Source organism: Chiroxiphia lanceolata, assembly GCF_009829145.1.
Source record: "Chiroxiphia lanceolata isolate bChiLan1 chromosome W unlocalized genomic scaffold, bChiLan1.pri scaffold_83_arrow_ctg1, whole genome shotgun sequence".
In the NCBI taxonomy this organism is placed as follows: domain Eukaryota; kingdom Metazoa; phylum Chordata; class Aves; order Passeriformes; family Pipridae; genus Chiroxiphia; species Chiroxiphia lanceolata.
This window is the reverse complement of record NW_022476510.1, coordinates 1-16953: the sequence shown is the minus strand read 5'-3', so window position 1 is coordinate 16953 and position 16953 is coordinate 1. Positions and strand designations below refer to the sequence as shown.

At 60.2% G+C, this 16953-nt stretch overlaps 1 protein-coding gene across 1 annotated transcript; it reads left to right on the top strand.

The window, feature by feature from the left end:
* Nucleotides 1-9353: 9353 nt before the first annotated feature.
* LOC116781600 lies at nt 9354-16702 on the top strand (the record flags this gene model as incomplete). The annotated part of the gene is made up of 17 exons (XM_032677257.1): nt 9354-10104; nt 10582-10661; nt 10854-10979; nt 11125-11204; nt 11322-11442; nt 11756-11845; nt 12253-12357; nt 12573-12738; nt 13212-13306; nt 13761-13910; nt 14106-14260; nt 14624-14759; nt 14844-14981; nt 15189-15365; nt 15631-15786; nt 16226-16327; nt 16600-16702. Coding segments are annotated over exons 1-17 (2110 nt in total), but the record flags the coding sequence as incomplete, so codon positions are not given.
* Nucleotides 16703-16953: the final 251 nt, after the last annotated feature.

The window sequence follows — 16953 nt, the reverse complement described above, 5'->3', positions numbered from 1 at the left end:
TGGCAGGGAGTGTCAGTACTCTTTGTCATTCTGACATGACTGCCCAGGTCCCTGATTTTATCGTTGTCAAAATACTGGGCTTGGAAACCAAACCAGGAGCTGGTAGATGACAGCAGCTTGAAAAATGGGCTGATTCCTAATTGATGTGATAGAAGGAATGAAAGACTCGTGACAGCTACGAAAAAAAATTGGGCTTTTCAGTGTCTACCTCAGGTTAGGATGACTGCCTGTGTCTTAGTGGAGAAAGATGTGTTTGTAACTTTATTGAAACTTGTTAGCAAAATGTGCCTTAATTCCTAAGGAAACAACCACTGTGAAATCTTTTAAACCAAATGTAGATTTCCAAAGTGCAGAAGTTGCTATTAATAGTTTGACTATCCCTGTGGCATCTTTTTGATGCATGAATGACTTTGAGAACAAGAACGTGTTCTTAATTATAACACATTATCAGGTCTGTTTACTGCTAATTATTTTACAAGGTTGAGAGAAGAGTTTAAGATGAAAGTTGTGGGGTTACTTGTAAAGCTTTTGGTACAACCAATGCAGTTGAACCTGGGGGGGAAATTTGCCCTTAAGTTGGTTTTGTCAGATCTCATGAGTGTCTAAGGCAGAGGTCAACCCAACTGGAAACAGCCCTTCGAGGGTGACTAAGATGTAACTAAATTACCTTTTTGAGAGGTGGGAAAAGCTGATGTCAGGAATTAAATTTCCTTAGGTTAAGTTTATTAAAAATATATTAATATGCAAATATTAAAATTATTTTAATGGTCTTATTTATGGGTTTTTCACTGTGCTTATGTTAGTACTTCTGAGTGTTTGATTGTGACAATAATGGACAGCTTTGTGGTGTGGTTTTTTCTTTTTATTTTTCATGTTTTGATACTTTGGTCAAGGCATTAACATTAAAAATCATTCAAAATTTTAATTCATCTTCAAACAACAAAATAGATTTGAAATGAGGTTAATGAGAACAGTAGGGGGGGGAAAAAAAACTCAAGCCCAAAACCAAAACAACCCCAAAAACTGTTCATTTTTCCATTGTATTTTAAACAGGGAAGTCTGTAGAGCAGCAGAAAACAGGACACGTGGGCAGGCGTGAAAATAAGACTGGGGCTTGTTGCACTGGTTCCAGTGCTCTTTGCTTCAGTGTAACTGGTCATTTTGAGATGAGACTGGGGAAACTGGGCTGCCAGGGCAGATACCACTGGCTGGCCCCACTGGTTTTTGCTGGGCAGTGGGTAATTTCTGCCTCACTTGTCAGAACCAGCCCACAGTTATCAGGGAACGGGGTAGTGGTGAATTTGGCTTTCAGACTACAATGAGGTTAAACTTACACATATTCAAAAGAATAAACTGATGTTGGAGTGCAGATACTCATAATAACGAAGACCTTTTGAAACCTTTTTTGCGCGTCAGTCCTACGGCCGAAGCTCTTCCCGCAGTCAGGGCACTCACAGGGCTTCCCTTACCGGTGGGTCCGTTGGTGTTTGGTCAAGGTAGAGTTGTGGGGGAAGCTCTTCCCACACTCCCCACACTTGTAGGGCCTCTCCCCGGTGTGGATGCGCCGATGCCTGATGAGGATGGAGTTCTGGTTGAAACCTTTCCCGCAGTCGGTGCAGCGGAAGGGTCTCTCATCTGTGTGCGTCCGCTCATGCCTGAGGAGATCTGAGCTGGTCTGAAACCTCTTCCCACATTTCCCACACGTGTAGGGCTGTTCCCCAGTGTGGAAGCGTTGGTGGGTGTGAAGATTGGAGCTGTCCTTGAAGCTCTTCCCACATTCCCCACACGTGTAGGGCCGCTCCCCAGTGTGGATGCGCTGGTGGCTGAGAAGGTGTGAGCTGTGCCTGAAGCTCTTCCCACATTCCCCACACGTGTAGGGCTGTTCCCCAGTGTGGATGTGCTGGTGGAAGTGGAGGGTGGAGCTGTGCCTGAAGCTCTTCCCACATTCCCCACATGTGTAGGGCTGTTCCCCAGTGTGGATGTGCTGGTGGGAGTGGAGGGTGGAGCTGTGCCTGAAACTCTTCCCACATTCCCCACATGTGTAGGGACGTTCTCCCGTGTGGATGCGCTGGTGGCTGAGGAAGTTGGAGCTTTGGTTGAAGCTCTTCCCACATTCCCCACACTTGTAGGGACGTTCCCCAGTGTGGATGCGCTGGTGGGTGCGTTGAGTGGACCTGTCACTGAAGCCTTTCCCACATTCCCTACATGTGTAGGGCCATTCCCCAGTGTGGTGGATGCGCTGGTGCTGGATAAGGTTCGAGCTTTGCCTGAAGCTCTTCCCACATTCCCCACACGGGTAGGGCCGTTCCCCAGTGTGGATGTGCTGGTGAGTGAGGAGGGTGGTGCTCCTGCTGAAGTTCTTCCCACATTCCAAGCATCTGAAGGGCTTCTCCCTGCTGGGAGGCTGTTCAGGGACCACCAGCTCAGAGCTCCCCCTCAAGCTCCGGCCGCCTTCCCGGCACAGGCTGGCTCTTTCCTCCTCAGAGCACCCTGGGCTGACTTTGGAGCCCCTCCTGTGGGGGGATCTCCATCCCTTTTCCTCCCCGCTGCCTTCCTGCGCTGGGGAGCCCTTCAAAACAGCCTCTCCCACCAGGGTCTCATGGGGGGATTTGTCCTCCGGGCTCTCCGTCCTCAGCTCGGGGCCTGGGGCAGGAAGCAAGAAGGACAGGGAGGGGATTTGCCTCCGGCCCACAGGGAAGGCCAAGGACATCCCCCCAACTCCGGCCCCGGCAGGACGGCGGTGGCAGCGGGGTTGTCCTGCAGTTGGGGCCATGCTCGGCTGACAGAGCCAGCACAACACCCACCCAAAGGGCCACTGACTTCCTCCTCACCTGCCTGGGGGGCCCAAGGCATCTTCCTCTTCCTCGCAGCCTCCTCCTCCATCCGCCCAAGCTTTGGGAAGGACAAATCCTGATGGGAGGGAAAACAAGGGCTGAGTACGTTGGCTTGGGGGTTCCTCCTGCCCAAGTCCATCCCTAGAACTCACTGAGCATCCCATGTCCACAAAAAGTTCCAAAACACCAAGATTCAGTCCAGAAAAACCCAAACCATCGAGAATCAGGCAAAAAAACCCTCAGAAATAATGAGATGAAGTCCTCCCCCACAAACTGCAAAAAGTTAAGATTCAGTTAAAATATACTCCAAAATATGAAGATTAGTCCGCAAAACTCTTCTAGAAGTTCCCCCTCTCTCTCCCCCTCTGGGTTTCGGAGGGTCTCCCCTCTCTGCAACACTGGGGGTCCCACTTAGGGATGCTGGGAGTGTTGGGGGTGCCAAGGGTACCTCCTCCTCTGCCTTAGGCCTTCGGGGTGCCGCGTTCCCAGACATTCCCCCTCTCCAGGTTCTCCACTTTGTTGTCCTGGGGACCCCAGAGGTCCCCACTGTCCAGGCTTCCCCTTCTCAGTGCTCCCCTCTCCAGGTTCTTGGGGCTCTCGCAGCTCCCCCCTCTCTCCAGCCTGCCCCACACTCCAGGGATCAAGGCATGGGGACACAGAGGGACTGCCACAGCAACCCCACTCCCGCTCTCCCCCCTCCCTTTACCCCCCTCTCCCACCTCTTTCCCATTGGCCCCCAAACCCCGGCTCCCCCCAGCTCCCTTTAGGGGTGACCCACCGCCCCTCACGCTCCCTTTGGGGGTCCCACCCGCTCTTTTCGCTTCTCTCGCCTCTTTCCCATCGTGGCCGCTCCACTCACCCGACAGTGGCAGGAAGGGCAGGGACAGGGGCAGAGCAGCAACAGCAACAGCAGGAGAACAATGGCCCCCCCATCCCACGGGTGCCCCAGAAGGGGGAACTCATCCCAAATATCCTGGGAGGAGCACGGGGGGGTCGGGACATACTCGGGCTGCCAGCACAGATTTCCCTGCAAAGTCTGCAGTGAGTCAAGCTCTGCAGAGGAGATTGTGCCCCACTCATGGGATTGCAGAGGCTCCCTCAGGTCCCCAGCATCAATCAGCAACCAGGAATAGACACAAAAGGTCCCCCTGAAGATTTCTGGGGGAGTGTCCTGTAGGGAGGGGACAGTGTCACCCCACCAGGGCAGGGCTGGCAAGTGGAAGGCTGCTCCAGGGCTCTGCAAGAGGCCTCGTGCTCTGCTCAGCCCCACCACTGCCTGGTACCAACACCCCCGGCTGCCCCCGGCCCTGGGTAGCTCTGCTGACACAGGCTGTGCCCTCACCGTGGCCCTACAATGGCCCTGCCTGTCCCTCACCCCTGGCCCTGCCCGTGGTCCTGTCCCTTGGCTCTCTCTCTGCCAGCTCAGTGTGGGGCACACAGGCTGGGGGTCCCTCCCAAGCCCCCCGGGCAGCTGGCGTTGGCTGGGGGGATGTGAGGGCTGGGCCTGCTCAGCACAGCCCCGGCCTCGTGCCCAGTGCCTCTTTCCTGACCCACACAAGACCTTCCCAGCCCCCCCAGGGCTCCCCTGCTGCTGCCTCTGCTCCTGGCCCTGCCTTTGCTGCTCCCTTGGCTGGGGCAGCGGCTGCAGGGAGGGGATGGCAGCAGCTTCAGCTCCACGGCACTTCCTGGGGGGAGCTCAGCCCGGGGGGGACGGGCAGGGACCTGATGGGGATGGACAGGGGCCCAGCAGGGACAGACAGGGCCTGCAGGGGAAGGCACAGGGACAACCTGGCCCCCCACACTGCCACCGCTGTCTCTGTTCCTCCTTGCAGGCTCCGTGGCCAGGCACAGTTTGTGTTCCTGGGTGCCCACCATCTCAGTACTTGCACCCGCTCAAATCAGCGCCCGCAGCTCTGCAGCAAAGCCCCAGCTCACCTGGCACACAGGGGATGGACACAGAACCTTCTCGGGGATGGGCACTCACAGCTTTGTCTTCTTCCCCACCACGGGGCTCTCCTTCCTCAGTAGCACCTCTGCCTTGCACTTATTCTCAGCCTCACCTCAGCGACAGCTCTGGCCTCACCTCCACGCCACTTCTCAGCCTCACCTCAGGGCCTGGGCTCAAGGACAGGAACCTGCAGAGAGGGGACATCATGTGCAAGCTGAGGGCTGCCTGCTTGCGCTGGCCTCTGGGCTTCTTTCTCCTTCTACAATCAGGCCAGAACTTAGCCTGCTTTGCTAACACCACACATTTACAGACTAACCTTGGAGATAGATATGGACAGACATCTCTGTCACCCTGAGGATGGAGCCTCAAGCATGTGCTGCCACAGGAATGGCAATCACAGAATCACAGAACCAGCCACGTTGGAAAAGACCTCCGAGATCATCAAGTCCAACCCTGGATCCAACCCCGCTGTGCTTCCAGACCATGGCACTGAGGCCACATCCACTCTCACCTTCAACACCTCCAGGGATGCTGACTCCACCCCCTCCCTGCCCAGCCCATTCCAAGGCCTGATTGCTCTCTCCGCAAAAAACTGCTTCCCAATATCCAACCTAAACCTCCCCTGGCACAGCTCAAGACCCAGCCCTCTTGTCCTACTGCTGCTTCCTGGCACAAGAGCCCCACTCCCACCTGGCTACACCCTCCTGGCAGGGACTTGCAGACAGTCAGGAGGTCTCCCCTGAGCCTCCTCTTCTCCAGCCTCAACACCCCCAGCTCCCTCAGCCTCTCCTCACACCACTTGTTCTCCAGAGCCCTCCTGCCTTCCAGCACATCAACACACCCCCAGCTTGGTGTCACCTGCACATTTGTTGATGAAATGCCTGGTTCTGCAGGAGCTGCAGATGCTCAAGGGGCAGCAGGACCAAGTCAGGGGCCTGGGGAGGGCTGGGGGAGCTGGGGAGGGGCTTTGGGGATTGGGGGTACAAACCAGGACAGACCAGGACAGACCAGTACCTCCTCACTGCTCCCTGAATCTCTCCTGGAGCTGGACCACGTTGTCATGGGACACCTGAGCCCCCCCAGTGCCCTCCCAGTACAGCCCAGTGCCCCCAGTACAGCCCACTGTCTTCCTGTCCCAGGGTGCCGGGTGATCCCTCTTTGGGGGGTGTTGGAAGGGATTTGAGGGGCGGCTGGGGGAGATTTGGGGGGATCTGGGAGTGGTTGGATGGGGATCTGGGGAGTTTTGGGGTGCTTTGGGTGCATTTGTGGGAGTTAAAAAGTGTTTTGGGCGGTCAAAGGGATCTGTGGGGGTAGGGGATTAAAGGGAAAAGGGGGGTTAGGGAACATTTGGGAGGGTTAATGGAGCTGGAAGGGCAGAGGAGGACCTGCATCACGAGCAGCTGAGACCCCTCTGGTGTCCGCAAGACCCTCTTGGTGTCCTAGTTCCCCCTTTGACACCCTGAGACCCCCCCTGGTGTCTCCAATGTCTCCGGGGCCTCCTCCTCAGCCCAATTTCCCCCTTAACACCCCCAATTCTACTGTCCCCAAGCCCCCCCCCCCCACTGTCCCCAAACCCCATCCCTGATGTCCTCAACCCTCCATCTCCACTCAGGAGCTCCCCCAGACTCTCTGACCTCAAAAACGCCCCCCCCCCTCCCGCTCACAGAAAGGCCAAGGGCATCCGGGGACACGTTGGGGACAGTTGGGGGGCTTTGTGGGGCACTGGGGGATTACTGGGAGACACTGGGACACACTGGGGGGACCCAGGGGACACTGGCAGAGGACTGGAGAGTTACTGGGGGATTACCAGGACAAACAGGGGGACACTGGGAGGTTACCAGGCCATACTAGGGGTTATTGGTTGCTCTCTGGGATACACTAGGTGGTCTGTGGGGGGGTTACTGGGCCATACTGAGGGTCATTGAGATGTCACTGGGATATACTGGGGGCACTGGGATACCTTTACCCAGCTGTGGTACATCTCCCCACAGATTTTGGGGGGCATCCCTAGGACACCTCCCCTGGGGGTTGAGGGACCCCCTAAACCTCACTGCTGGGCTTTAGGAGACCCCCAAGCCCCCTTCTTGTCGGGTTTGTGTGCTGAGTTTTGGTGGCCTCTGGGGTTCGGGAGGGGCATTAGGATTCCCTTTCCCGGAAGCCGGTCCGCCACGCCCGCAGAGGGCGCTGTGCCGGAAAAGAAAGGAAAATGGCGGATCCCGTGGGGCCTCCTGGGTATTGTAGTTGGCCGTGGCCAGGCAGGACTGACACCGAGACCCTCCAAAATCACCTCAAATCCGCTAAAATCCTTTTAGAAATCCACCCCTTGACCCATCGAAACCTCCTCAAGGACCTCCCAAATCCCCTAAGAGACCTCATCACCTCCCAGGGCCCCCTAAACCCTCCCAGTGACCTGCAAAACAAACCTGGGACCACCCCCGCCAAGCGTTTCAAGGACCCCCCAATCCTCCTCAGACACCCTCAAAGCCATCTGGGACTCCCTGAACCCCCGAGAGACCCCAAAAACTACCTCAAAGGTCCCCGCAAAGCCCCTCAGGACCTCCAGACCCCCTCAGAGACCCCCCTCAGCCCACCTGGGACCCCCAAATCTCCTCAGAAACAAAAATTCTTTCAGGAACCCCCCCCCCAGAGACCTTCGGGAACTTTCAGCCTCCCCCCGATTCCCCTCAGGACACCAAATCTCCTCCGGGACCCCTCGAAACCTCCTCGGGAACCCCCGAATTCCTTCTCTAAACCCTGCCGAGCCTTCCAGCTTTTCCACCCTCACCCGCGCTCCCCGCAGCCCCCGAGGGGATCCCCAGACCCCGCTCCCCCCGCAGACCCCCCCACCTCACACAGCCAAGCGCAGCTTTTGCCGGGGCCGCCGCCCCCGTCTCCTCCACGCGCCAAAGATGGCGCCCTTCGCGCGCTTCGCATTGAGACACCCCCGCCGCAGCCAATCAGCGCGCGGCCACGCCCCCTGCCCGCCCTCCGCCCCGCCCCCGCCTCGCGCGGGGCACCCCGGGAGATTCCCCAGTCAGTGCCCGGGAACAGCCCCGGCAGCGCAGCCCCCAAGGGCACACGATGTGCTGCTGGGCTGGAGAGGACCCTCCTCAGCCTGGGCAGCAGGGCTGCAGGGGGGGATTCCCTGCCCCTCCCCAGCTGGGCCCTTCCTGCCCACCAGCTCCTGCTCCAAAGGGCTCCCACACACCCTGGGCCACTTGTCCCACTTGGGCACTTGAGCTGCCCCGGGGCATCTCTGGGCAGTGGCCAGCTCTGGGACTGCTCTGGCAAGTCATGGCCTGAAGCCACGAGTGTGGAATTTAGGAGAGAGTTGAAATCTCTGCAGAACAGAACTCTTGGTGACTGCTGAAGGCTTCATGAACAGCATTGCCACATCTTTTCTTTTTTTTTAAATTCATCAATTTTTTGTAGGCGAACACCAGGACTATGAGACTTGGAAAGAGCAGCTTTAGACGCGAGCCCACTGCAGCAGCGACTTCTGGGATCGAGCAAAGCAGAAAAACAACGGCCACTTGCGTTATTTATTGTAGGGGTTACCCCCCCTGAGCTGTGTATTTTTCCTGACCCACAGGGGTCCCAGGGGTCAGCCATGATGTTGCCTGAAAGCTGGGACTGCTCAGGGCTGGAGCGCGGCCCCAGCACAGCCTCTCCCAAAGAAGGACAGGGCAGAGGGGCTCTGGGCTGTGGGCAGCGAGGGCCAGCTGGGCTGGCAGGCAGCTCCAGGGCACCTGTGGGGCTGTCAGAGAGGGGCTGTTCCAGGGCCCTTTGGGCTTCTGGGGGCTTCTTTGGTCTGATTCTGTAGAAGAGACACAGAACTGAGGCAAGAGCAGCAGGATTACAGCTCCTGGCCCCTCAGATGGACCAATGCGGCCGCTCAGCTGGGCTGTGCCAGAAGATGACGGCTCCCGGCACGTTGAGGATCCCGGCCCTTCCAGCTGGATCCCCCTGCGTGCCATCCTCCCCCCTTCAGCCCTAAGCCCCCCCAGGACTCCACCAGCCTGGCAGGGTCACTCAGCCACCCCTGGGGCAGCTCGGGGTGCCGCGAAGGGGCCTGGGGTGTGGCGAAGGCCTTGGGAGGGCTCCTGAGCAGCCTGGTGCTGGAAGAGCTGTTGAGTGGGGAAAAGCTCTTGCTGCTCAGTGGGAGAAAGAGAAGAGGTGACAAAAATCATGGTTTCTGTTAAGCTTGAGCAAACGGTATGCATTTAATGTGACTGAAGGGCTCTGAGACCAGACTCTGAAGTGTGGGGACAGGAAAGGGATGTCCTGAGGGTACGCAGGGCTGTCTGAACATGGGGCTCCTTGGGATGTCCTGAGGAGACATGAGAGCAAAGTGGGGCCTGGAGACACTCTGAGGGCAGCTGGGTGCCAAGGGCTGAGGCTGGCCTGTGTGCCCAGGGACACCCTGCCTGTTCCAACCTGCGTGGTGGCTCCATGGGACCCGTTGCTGGGGGCAGGTGTCATGTCAACAAGCACTGGGACCTGTGGCTAGCGGCCGGCAGCGTGTCACAGAGGGGCCCTTTGTGACACCCACTGCAGCAGGTGTGCTCAGCGCGGCCGTGGCCCACGGTGGGTCAGTGTCCGTCAGGACGGCGACCGGACAGGAGAGGAGTGCGGCGCTGGCGAGAAGCCCCCGACTGCAGTCCACATCTTGTCCATGACCCTTGGTGGCCCCGTGGGAACTTGGTGTTTTGCTGAGGCGTTTTGCCGAAGCGCTTTTGCCTGAGGCATTTGAGCCGAGGCCTTTTGGCCGAGGCGCTTTGTCTGAGGCACTTTGCCTTGGTCTTTTGGCTGAGGCACTTTGCCTTGGCCTTTTGGCTGAGGCACTTTGCCTTGGCCTTTTGGCTGCGGCCTTTTGCCTTGGCCTTTTGACTGAGGCACTTTGCCTTGGCCTTTGGGCTGAGGGACTTTGCCTTGGCCTTTGGGCTGAGGGACTTTGCCTTGGCCTTTTGGCTGCGGCACTTTGCCTTGGCCTTTTGGCCGAGGCACTTTGCTGAGGCCTTTTGGCTGAGGCACTTTGCCTTGGCCTTTTGGCTGAGGCCTTTTGCTGAGGCCTTTTGCCTGAGGCACTTTGCCTGAGGCGATTTGGCCGCGGCATTTCTCCCGAGGGTGTTCGACTCCACCATTCGGACGCCCTCCGTAGGCAGGCTCCCCTGTGTTCTTTGATTCACAGGATGCAGAGGAGACCCCCCGTCTGCCCCAGGCAGGCCTGGATGGAAGACAGCTCTTCCCAGGAGAGCCGCTCTCCAGGTCTGCAGCTTCCGTCCTCCTACGAGGTGACCACCATGCAGCCCCTCAAGCTGGGTGAGTGAGGGGCCCTGTGGGGCTGGGCAGGGCTGGGGCCCACCAGCACACCCTGTAGCACATCGGGATCCCACTTTCCTGGCCAGCTGACAATGAGGGTCCCGGGGGTCAGCCATGATGTTACCTGAAAGCTGGGACTGCTCAGGGCTGGAGCGTGGCCCCAGCACAGCCTCTCCCAAAGAAGGACAGGGCAGAGGGGCTCTGGGCTGTGGGCAGCGAGGGCCAGCTGGGCTGGCAGGAGGCAGCCGTGCTGTGGGAGCCTGGGCTTTTCCTGCCTGTCTGCCATTGCCTTCCTCAGCCCGGGGCACTGGGGCTTTCCCAGGCATGGCAGCTCCTCTGCCGGGCACCCTCCAGCCAGGAGCTGCAAGGGAAGGCCGTGCCAAGGCAGTGGGCAGAGAGCTGGGGGGAGGGCAGATATCCTCTGCCCCCTCCTCTCGCTGGACCCTCTGTAGCTCTCCCTGCTCCTTCCCCTGTTAGATGCCAGCTGGTTGCCCATCTACAAGGAGGAGCAGGAAGCTGTTGATTCCATCCTGGCCTTTGTCACCAGCCCCAACAAGGTAACTGCAGCCAGCTGGAGGGCGGCTGTGCTGCTGTCTGCTGGCAGGGGCTGTGCTGCCCGGCTGCTGGAGGGGTGCTGGCAGGGCAGGGCTGCTTCTCCTGCAGGGCACTGCACCCGCAGTGCTGCGGTCCCACTGGCTGTGTCTGCCCACTCACAATCTGTGTTTGTGTCTCTGCCCCCCGGCTGGCAGGAGGAGAGAGACAAGGCCACATTTCTTCAGAGCATCTCCGTGCTGTGCAGAAGCGCCTTGAAGCACGGCCTGACCCAGGGCCTGGATCTGTTTTGTGACATGTACCAGCTGGCAGAGAACATCAAGTTGAGGGCACTCCTGGCAATGTGTTGAAGGGAGCAAAGCCCCCTGACACAGGCAGCCTGTGCAGACAGCGCTTGGGCGGGTCAGGGACTGGAGGCCCTGGCTGCTGGCAGCTGCCAGCAGGTGCCATCCCGGTTGTGCTCTGCAGGCGCTGCTGGAAGAAGAGCCAAGGGACCAGCTGTGCACAGACCTTCGGCATCTTTCCATGCTGGCTCTGGAGAAATTGAGGTACCTGCCCATCCGTCGTGGGCCCCCTGGCCCAGAGGTCCGATGCCACCTGCACCAGTTGTCAAGGGGCTGCTCCCAGCACCCGTGTGCAACCAGTGTCCTGCCCTCTCCCTGCAGCTTGGTGGACACAGCGCTGGAGGGCAAAGCCAAAAGCCTCCTCCGCGCGTGTTTCTCAAGTGTCTTCTGGCTGCCTGCAGAGAAGGAAATGCCAAAAGGGGACCTTGCCCTCTATATGAAGGTAAGTGCTGGGGGAGCTCCACGGCCCTCCAGCCCCTCTGGCCTGCTCCCTGGCTACCCCATGGTGCCACAGGAGCAGGGATCCCAGGCAGGGCAGGGTCTTTCCCCCCCTCGTGCCTCTGTCCCCTTCCCGTGGGCCTGGCTGCATCCCGTGCCACAGGCTGCTCTGCCCTCGCAGACTGTCTATGCCCATGTCTCTCCAGGGAAGTGTGGGCATCCTCCTCCTCCTCCTGTGGCACAAGGGGTTCAGATGGCTCTCCTGGGGCTGGGAGGAACAGCAGAATGACTGCCACTGCTCTCTGTGTTCCTTGCAGACCCTCAACTCCATGGACAGCATGCTGAGGACAGTGGTGCTCAGCTTTCCTGCCTCTCGAGTCAGCAAGGAGCTGCAGGGCATCTTGGAGGTCTGGCACAAGTAAAAAGGGGGGGAGTCCCAGAGCTGTTCCTCAGCCTGGAGGGGAGGGTTTGCTCACTGCTGGCTGAGTGGTGCCCAGAGCAGTGCTGAACAGGCAGAGTGCCCTGCAGGGAGGGTGCCCACCTCCTGTGGGGAAGCAGGGGCAGGCCCCAGGCTCTTGTGGAGCACAGGGGCTGCAGAGGGTGGCACCTGCCCTCCTGCCTGGCCATGAGGTTGGCTCTGGGCCTTTGTGCCCGACCTGGGCGGGAATCCAGGGGCAGACACCCCACTGCAGGCTTTGCTGGAGGGGAGAGGAAGCCTTGAGGGATGGAGTGAGTGCAGCCCAGCAGTGGAGCTGTGCTGCTGCTGGTGTTGGAGTCTGCTCCCAGGGCTCACCCGCTGCTTCTCTTGTCCCAGCTGCTGCTGGACTTCACCAGATGCGAGAGAGAGGCTGTGAGGGAGAGGGCCATGGCAAGGATCGATGTGCTGACCCGTGTGCTGTCCGACTATTCCACTCTGCAGGTAAGGACCAGGCCCCCTCCAGCCAGGCCATGCCCCCATCCCTGCTGCTCTCCATGCCAGGGCTGCTGCCCACATGGCTGCTCGGAGAGATGGGGACGCAGGGCTCTGCAAAGCCTGGTCTCTCCAGCAATCCAGCCCTGGGCAGACTCTCGGCTGGGGGGCTGTGGCACCACCTTTGTGCCCTCAGCCCTTCTGCTCATGCCTCCCTCATCCAGGCCTGTGCCAACGTCAGAAGAGGCACTGCTGGACCTGTCTGCTCTGGGGAGATCCAGCTCCCACTCCTAGGAAAGCTGCTGGGGCATCTCATCCTTTTCCGGTTCTCCGAGGAACAGACAAGCTGTGCAGCTTTCCATGCTCTTTTTGCCCTGGCTGACTTCATCTGTAAGTACAAAAGGCAGAGCAGTGCTGGGCTTCATCGCTCTGCACACAGACATCTCCTGAGAGATCTGCTTCCTGACCCCCTTTGCCCCTCCCAGCTGCTTCCCAGAGCTTCCCAGCTGCCAGTTGCTGCAGAGGCTGAGTGCTCTGCTCAAGGCCAGGATCTGTTTGCTGCTGCTCTCCTTCCTCCCCTTCCTTTCAGGATCTTGCACCCCGCTGGTTTGTGGGCCCTACAGCCAAAGCTCCTCTTGACTTCCCTGTCCCAAAGCCACGTCTTTCCTGGTGGGGAAGAGCAGATCCCTCACCCTGGCTGGTCCCTCCAGTGCCTATAGCAAGAAGCTGTTCCTGATGCCCTCCTGAAATCCTGGACTGCTCCTGTCCTGTCCCCTTGCCAGCAGATGCCAGGGCAGTTTGGTGAGCTTGCTGGCAAAGCTGCTTTGCCTTCCTGACTCTTGTGTGTTTGCCCCGGTGTTTAGTTGAATCCAGGCTAAAGGACAGAGCAGACCAAGTCCACCGGGAAGCCGTGACCACCTCCGCGCTGTGTTCTCTGAGCACCAGGGACTGTGCCAAGGTAAGGAGCTGCACCCTTGCTGGGACTCCTGTCCGTGGCACCAGCAGGGCACTAGTGTGAGCCAAAGGATCCCACAGCAGTGGGGCTGGCGTGCCTTCAGCTCCCTGGGGAGAGGGTTCCCACTGTCCTTGAGCAGGGAGAGCACAAGGGCTGCACTCCAGTGGCCCAGCAGCAGCTTCAGCCCCAGCAGGAGCTCCAGGGCTCCTGGCCACCAGCAAGTCCCTGGTTCTCGGTGGGGCCAGCAGCCTGTGGCCATGAGCCCTCCTCCCCCAGCAGGAGGGCCCTCTCTGCTCATCTTCTGCCATGCAGGGACTGCAGGCACTGCTGCCAGCTTTGCTGTGGGCACTGCTGTCAGCAGTGGTGGGCACGTCCGGCCAGGGCCCCTCAAGCTGCTCAGCCAAGCAGCACCGTCAGGGCACTCAGCGTGACATGTCTTCCTTCCTTGCTGCCATAGGCCTTCGGGAAATACCTGCGGTCCCATGAGAGGACAGATGTCATCCTCGTGGCCATCGAGGCCATGGGAGATGCCAGCATCCTCGACCAGCAGGTGCCCAGCAGCCTGCTGGAGGTGGCCTTGGAGGACCCGGACGTCTGGCTGACAGATGTAAGTGGCCTGTGGCTGCATTGTTGTGCCCTTCAGCCCTCTTGGGCCTTGTTCCTCCCTGCATCCCTCCCTCCCGAGCACAGGGGACTTGGGCCCCCCCAAGCCACCTCAAGGCAGCAGAGAGGAATGGGAAGGGCAACTGAGCACATGGCTGCACTCCGGGGGCAGTGCCATCCTCACCTGTATCCCCTGCAGGCGCCCAAGATAGTCAGCTGCATCCTTGAGAGCCTGCCATACTGCAGCACACAGGCAGCGTGGGAGAAAGCGGAGTCACTGCTTCGCCTGATGACCAACCTGTACCCCACCACAGTGGTCATCCTCCTGTGTAAGGCGGCTCTTCAAGGAGACAGGTACTGGCCCTGATGGCCTTGAGGGTGGGCTTGTTCCCTGTGGAGAAAGGGAGCCCGAGACTCTCTGGCTGCCAGAGCCAAGGAATGCTGCAGGACAGCCTGCAGAGTCAGGCCCTCCATCCCCCCCGCTTTCCAGCCCTGCTAGCTGGGCTGGCTTCACAGCAGCCAAACCTCGCCCAGCCACCCCAGAGCCAGCCCGGTGCTCCAGCCCCACGGGGAACACGCCCTCAGCCCCGTCCTGCCCGCGCGGGCAGGGCCCCCGGGGACGCGCAGCCAGGGCTCCAAGGGGCAGGTTCTGGGGGGCTGCTCCAGGCCACAGCCCTGGGGCTGAGGCAGCCCTGCTGACAGTGCTCTGCCTTCCAGCACTGCGCCGGAGCTGTGGGAGCTGATGTCCTCCATGCCGGAGACGCTGGCCAAGATCTTGGAGGACTTTGCCAACCTGCTGCGCAGACAGTGCTTCCGCTGCTCCGCAGAAGGCCCCCGCACCCAACCCATGGCTGTGAGTGACCACTAAAGGCCCTGGTCCCCTCTCGCCAGCCCTGCAGGCTCTGCCGGCCCCTCACAGCTCTGTTTGCTCCTGCAGTCGTCCTCCAGGAAGGCTGAGTGGGAGGAGTTGGCTGAGGAGCCCGACTCTGTCGAGAGCCATCAGGGCTGTCCAAACGTGAGGACGGCCAGGCTGCTGCTGGAAGGGCTCGTCGGGCTGTCGCAGAGAGCCGAGATGGTGAGCAGGGCGGTGTCAGGGGCAGCCCTGTCGGCAAACGGGGGCTGGGGCTGTGTGGAAAGCAGTGGCTTGGCCTGGCCTGGCACTCCCAATGTGGGGTGACTGCTCCAAACGCCCTCCCTGCCATGGTGTGGCCTGGGGTGGCTGCCTGAGGAGCTTTTCAGGCTTGGCCCTTTTCACCCAATGGACATTCTCTTCTCTCTCCAGGCAAGAAACATTGAACTCTTCCTGCCGGGCATGATGAAGATCCTGCAAGTTGGCAGCGAAGACGCCCAGATGAGGATCCTGCTGGCCTTGCAAAATGTTCTGCGTCAGCTGAAGAAGAGCAAGGCCAGCTTCATCGCTGTGCAGCTTGTGGGGAGGCTCCTGCCCCTCTTTGACTCGGTAAGGCTGAGGTGGAGCCTGAGCCCCTCAGATGGGTGCTGGGCAATGAGAGCTGCCCTGCAGCCCAGCCCTGCGAGCAGCACTTGGAGCCAGCTCCACTCCCCTGGGCTCTCCTGGGATGGCTTCTGGGCCGTGCAGCCCAGTGCTCCTTCTTCTGGGATGTGAGGCCGGAGCCGCTGCCCTCCCCGCAGCCATGATGACGGCCCTCTTCACTGTGGGCAGGGAGCTGCTGTTTGCAAAGCTCCCTTTTCCTGCTTCCTGCCAGGAGTGCAGCGAGCTGCGAGAGCTGTCCATCCGCATGCTGACAGAGCTGCTGCAGTTGGTGGTGGGCAGGGATGAGAAGAGGATGAGGAAGGAGGTGTGGTGGGCACTGGTGCCTCTCCTCTTCCGCATGAGCGACCAGGTCCCCAGCGTGGCCAAGGTACAGCACTGAAGGCTGAGCCCTGACACACAGAGGGCTGAGCTGACACCCCCCAGGGCTCCTGGGCATCGGGGCAGGGGCTGCTGGCAGCGGGCAGCGCTCCCCCAGCACAGCCCGGGGGAAGGTCCGTGCGGAGCCAGCGCCAGCAGGGCCGGAGAAGCTGGCACAGCCCTGGGCAACACCTGCCCTGCCTGCTCCTGCAGGGCTCGGCAGCAGCCCGTGACCACCACGGCCTGAGCAGGGGCATCCCCACAGGCTGTGTCAGAGGCCAGGTCTTTGAGCCTCCATGCCTGTCCCCCAGGGCTGTCCCCAGAAGGCTCCCAGACATTTGGGCTAGGGCATGTCCCAGCTTCCTAAAGGCAGGATCCCCCCGGAACAAAACCAAGAGGCCTCCTTGCCCAGGCCCCCGGGCCATCTCTCAGCTCCTGCTGTCCTGCAGGCCTCCAGGGAAGCCCTTCTTGCTGCCGCCGAGCTGCTGAAGTGGAAGACGCTCAAGCACCTGCTGCAGAGAGAGCGGCTGTGGGAGCTTGGAGCGTGCTTGGTAAGGACAAGCTGAGGGGCCCGGGCTGGGGGAGGGCTGCCCCCATGCCATGTCTGGGCTGGGGGCTCTGCAGCTGGGCAGAGCCTGGAGCTGCATTCCTGTTGCTGCCCTCAAGAACAGAGCCCCAGGGGCTCTTCTGCTGGCCCCTGTCCCTTCCCTGGAGCCAGCAGGAGGGGAGGCCTCTCCGTCCCAGGGGGTGCTGACGGGAGGCACTGCTCCAGCCAACTGCCCCAGTGACAGCCCTGCAGAGACATGCCTTGTTCTCTCTGCAGCTTCAGAACAGCAGGAACAGGGCTGAAGAGTTCATCCACCAGAGCCTGCCCTACCTGCAGGACCCTCAGGCCAACGTGCGCCTGGCGGCCGTCAGGTTCATCGGTGAGTGCCAGCCCCTGCAGTGCCTCTGGGGGCAGCCTGGCCCCTGTGCCACTGATGCCCCAGCAACGAGGGGCAGTCCTGGGGCTGCCCCACCAGTGCCCGGCCACCCTGGGCAGGGCCTTGCCTCCCTCTGCCAGCCCTGCCCACTCAGCGGGGCTTGGTGGCCGCCTTGCTCAGTCCCACTGCCCTGAGCTTCTGGGGGCTCCTGGGCTCAGCCCTGCTGAGGGGGAGGAGGGGAGGACTGGGGGCCC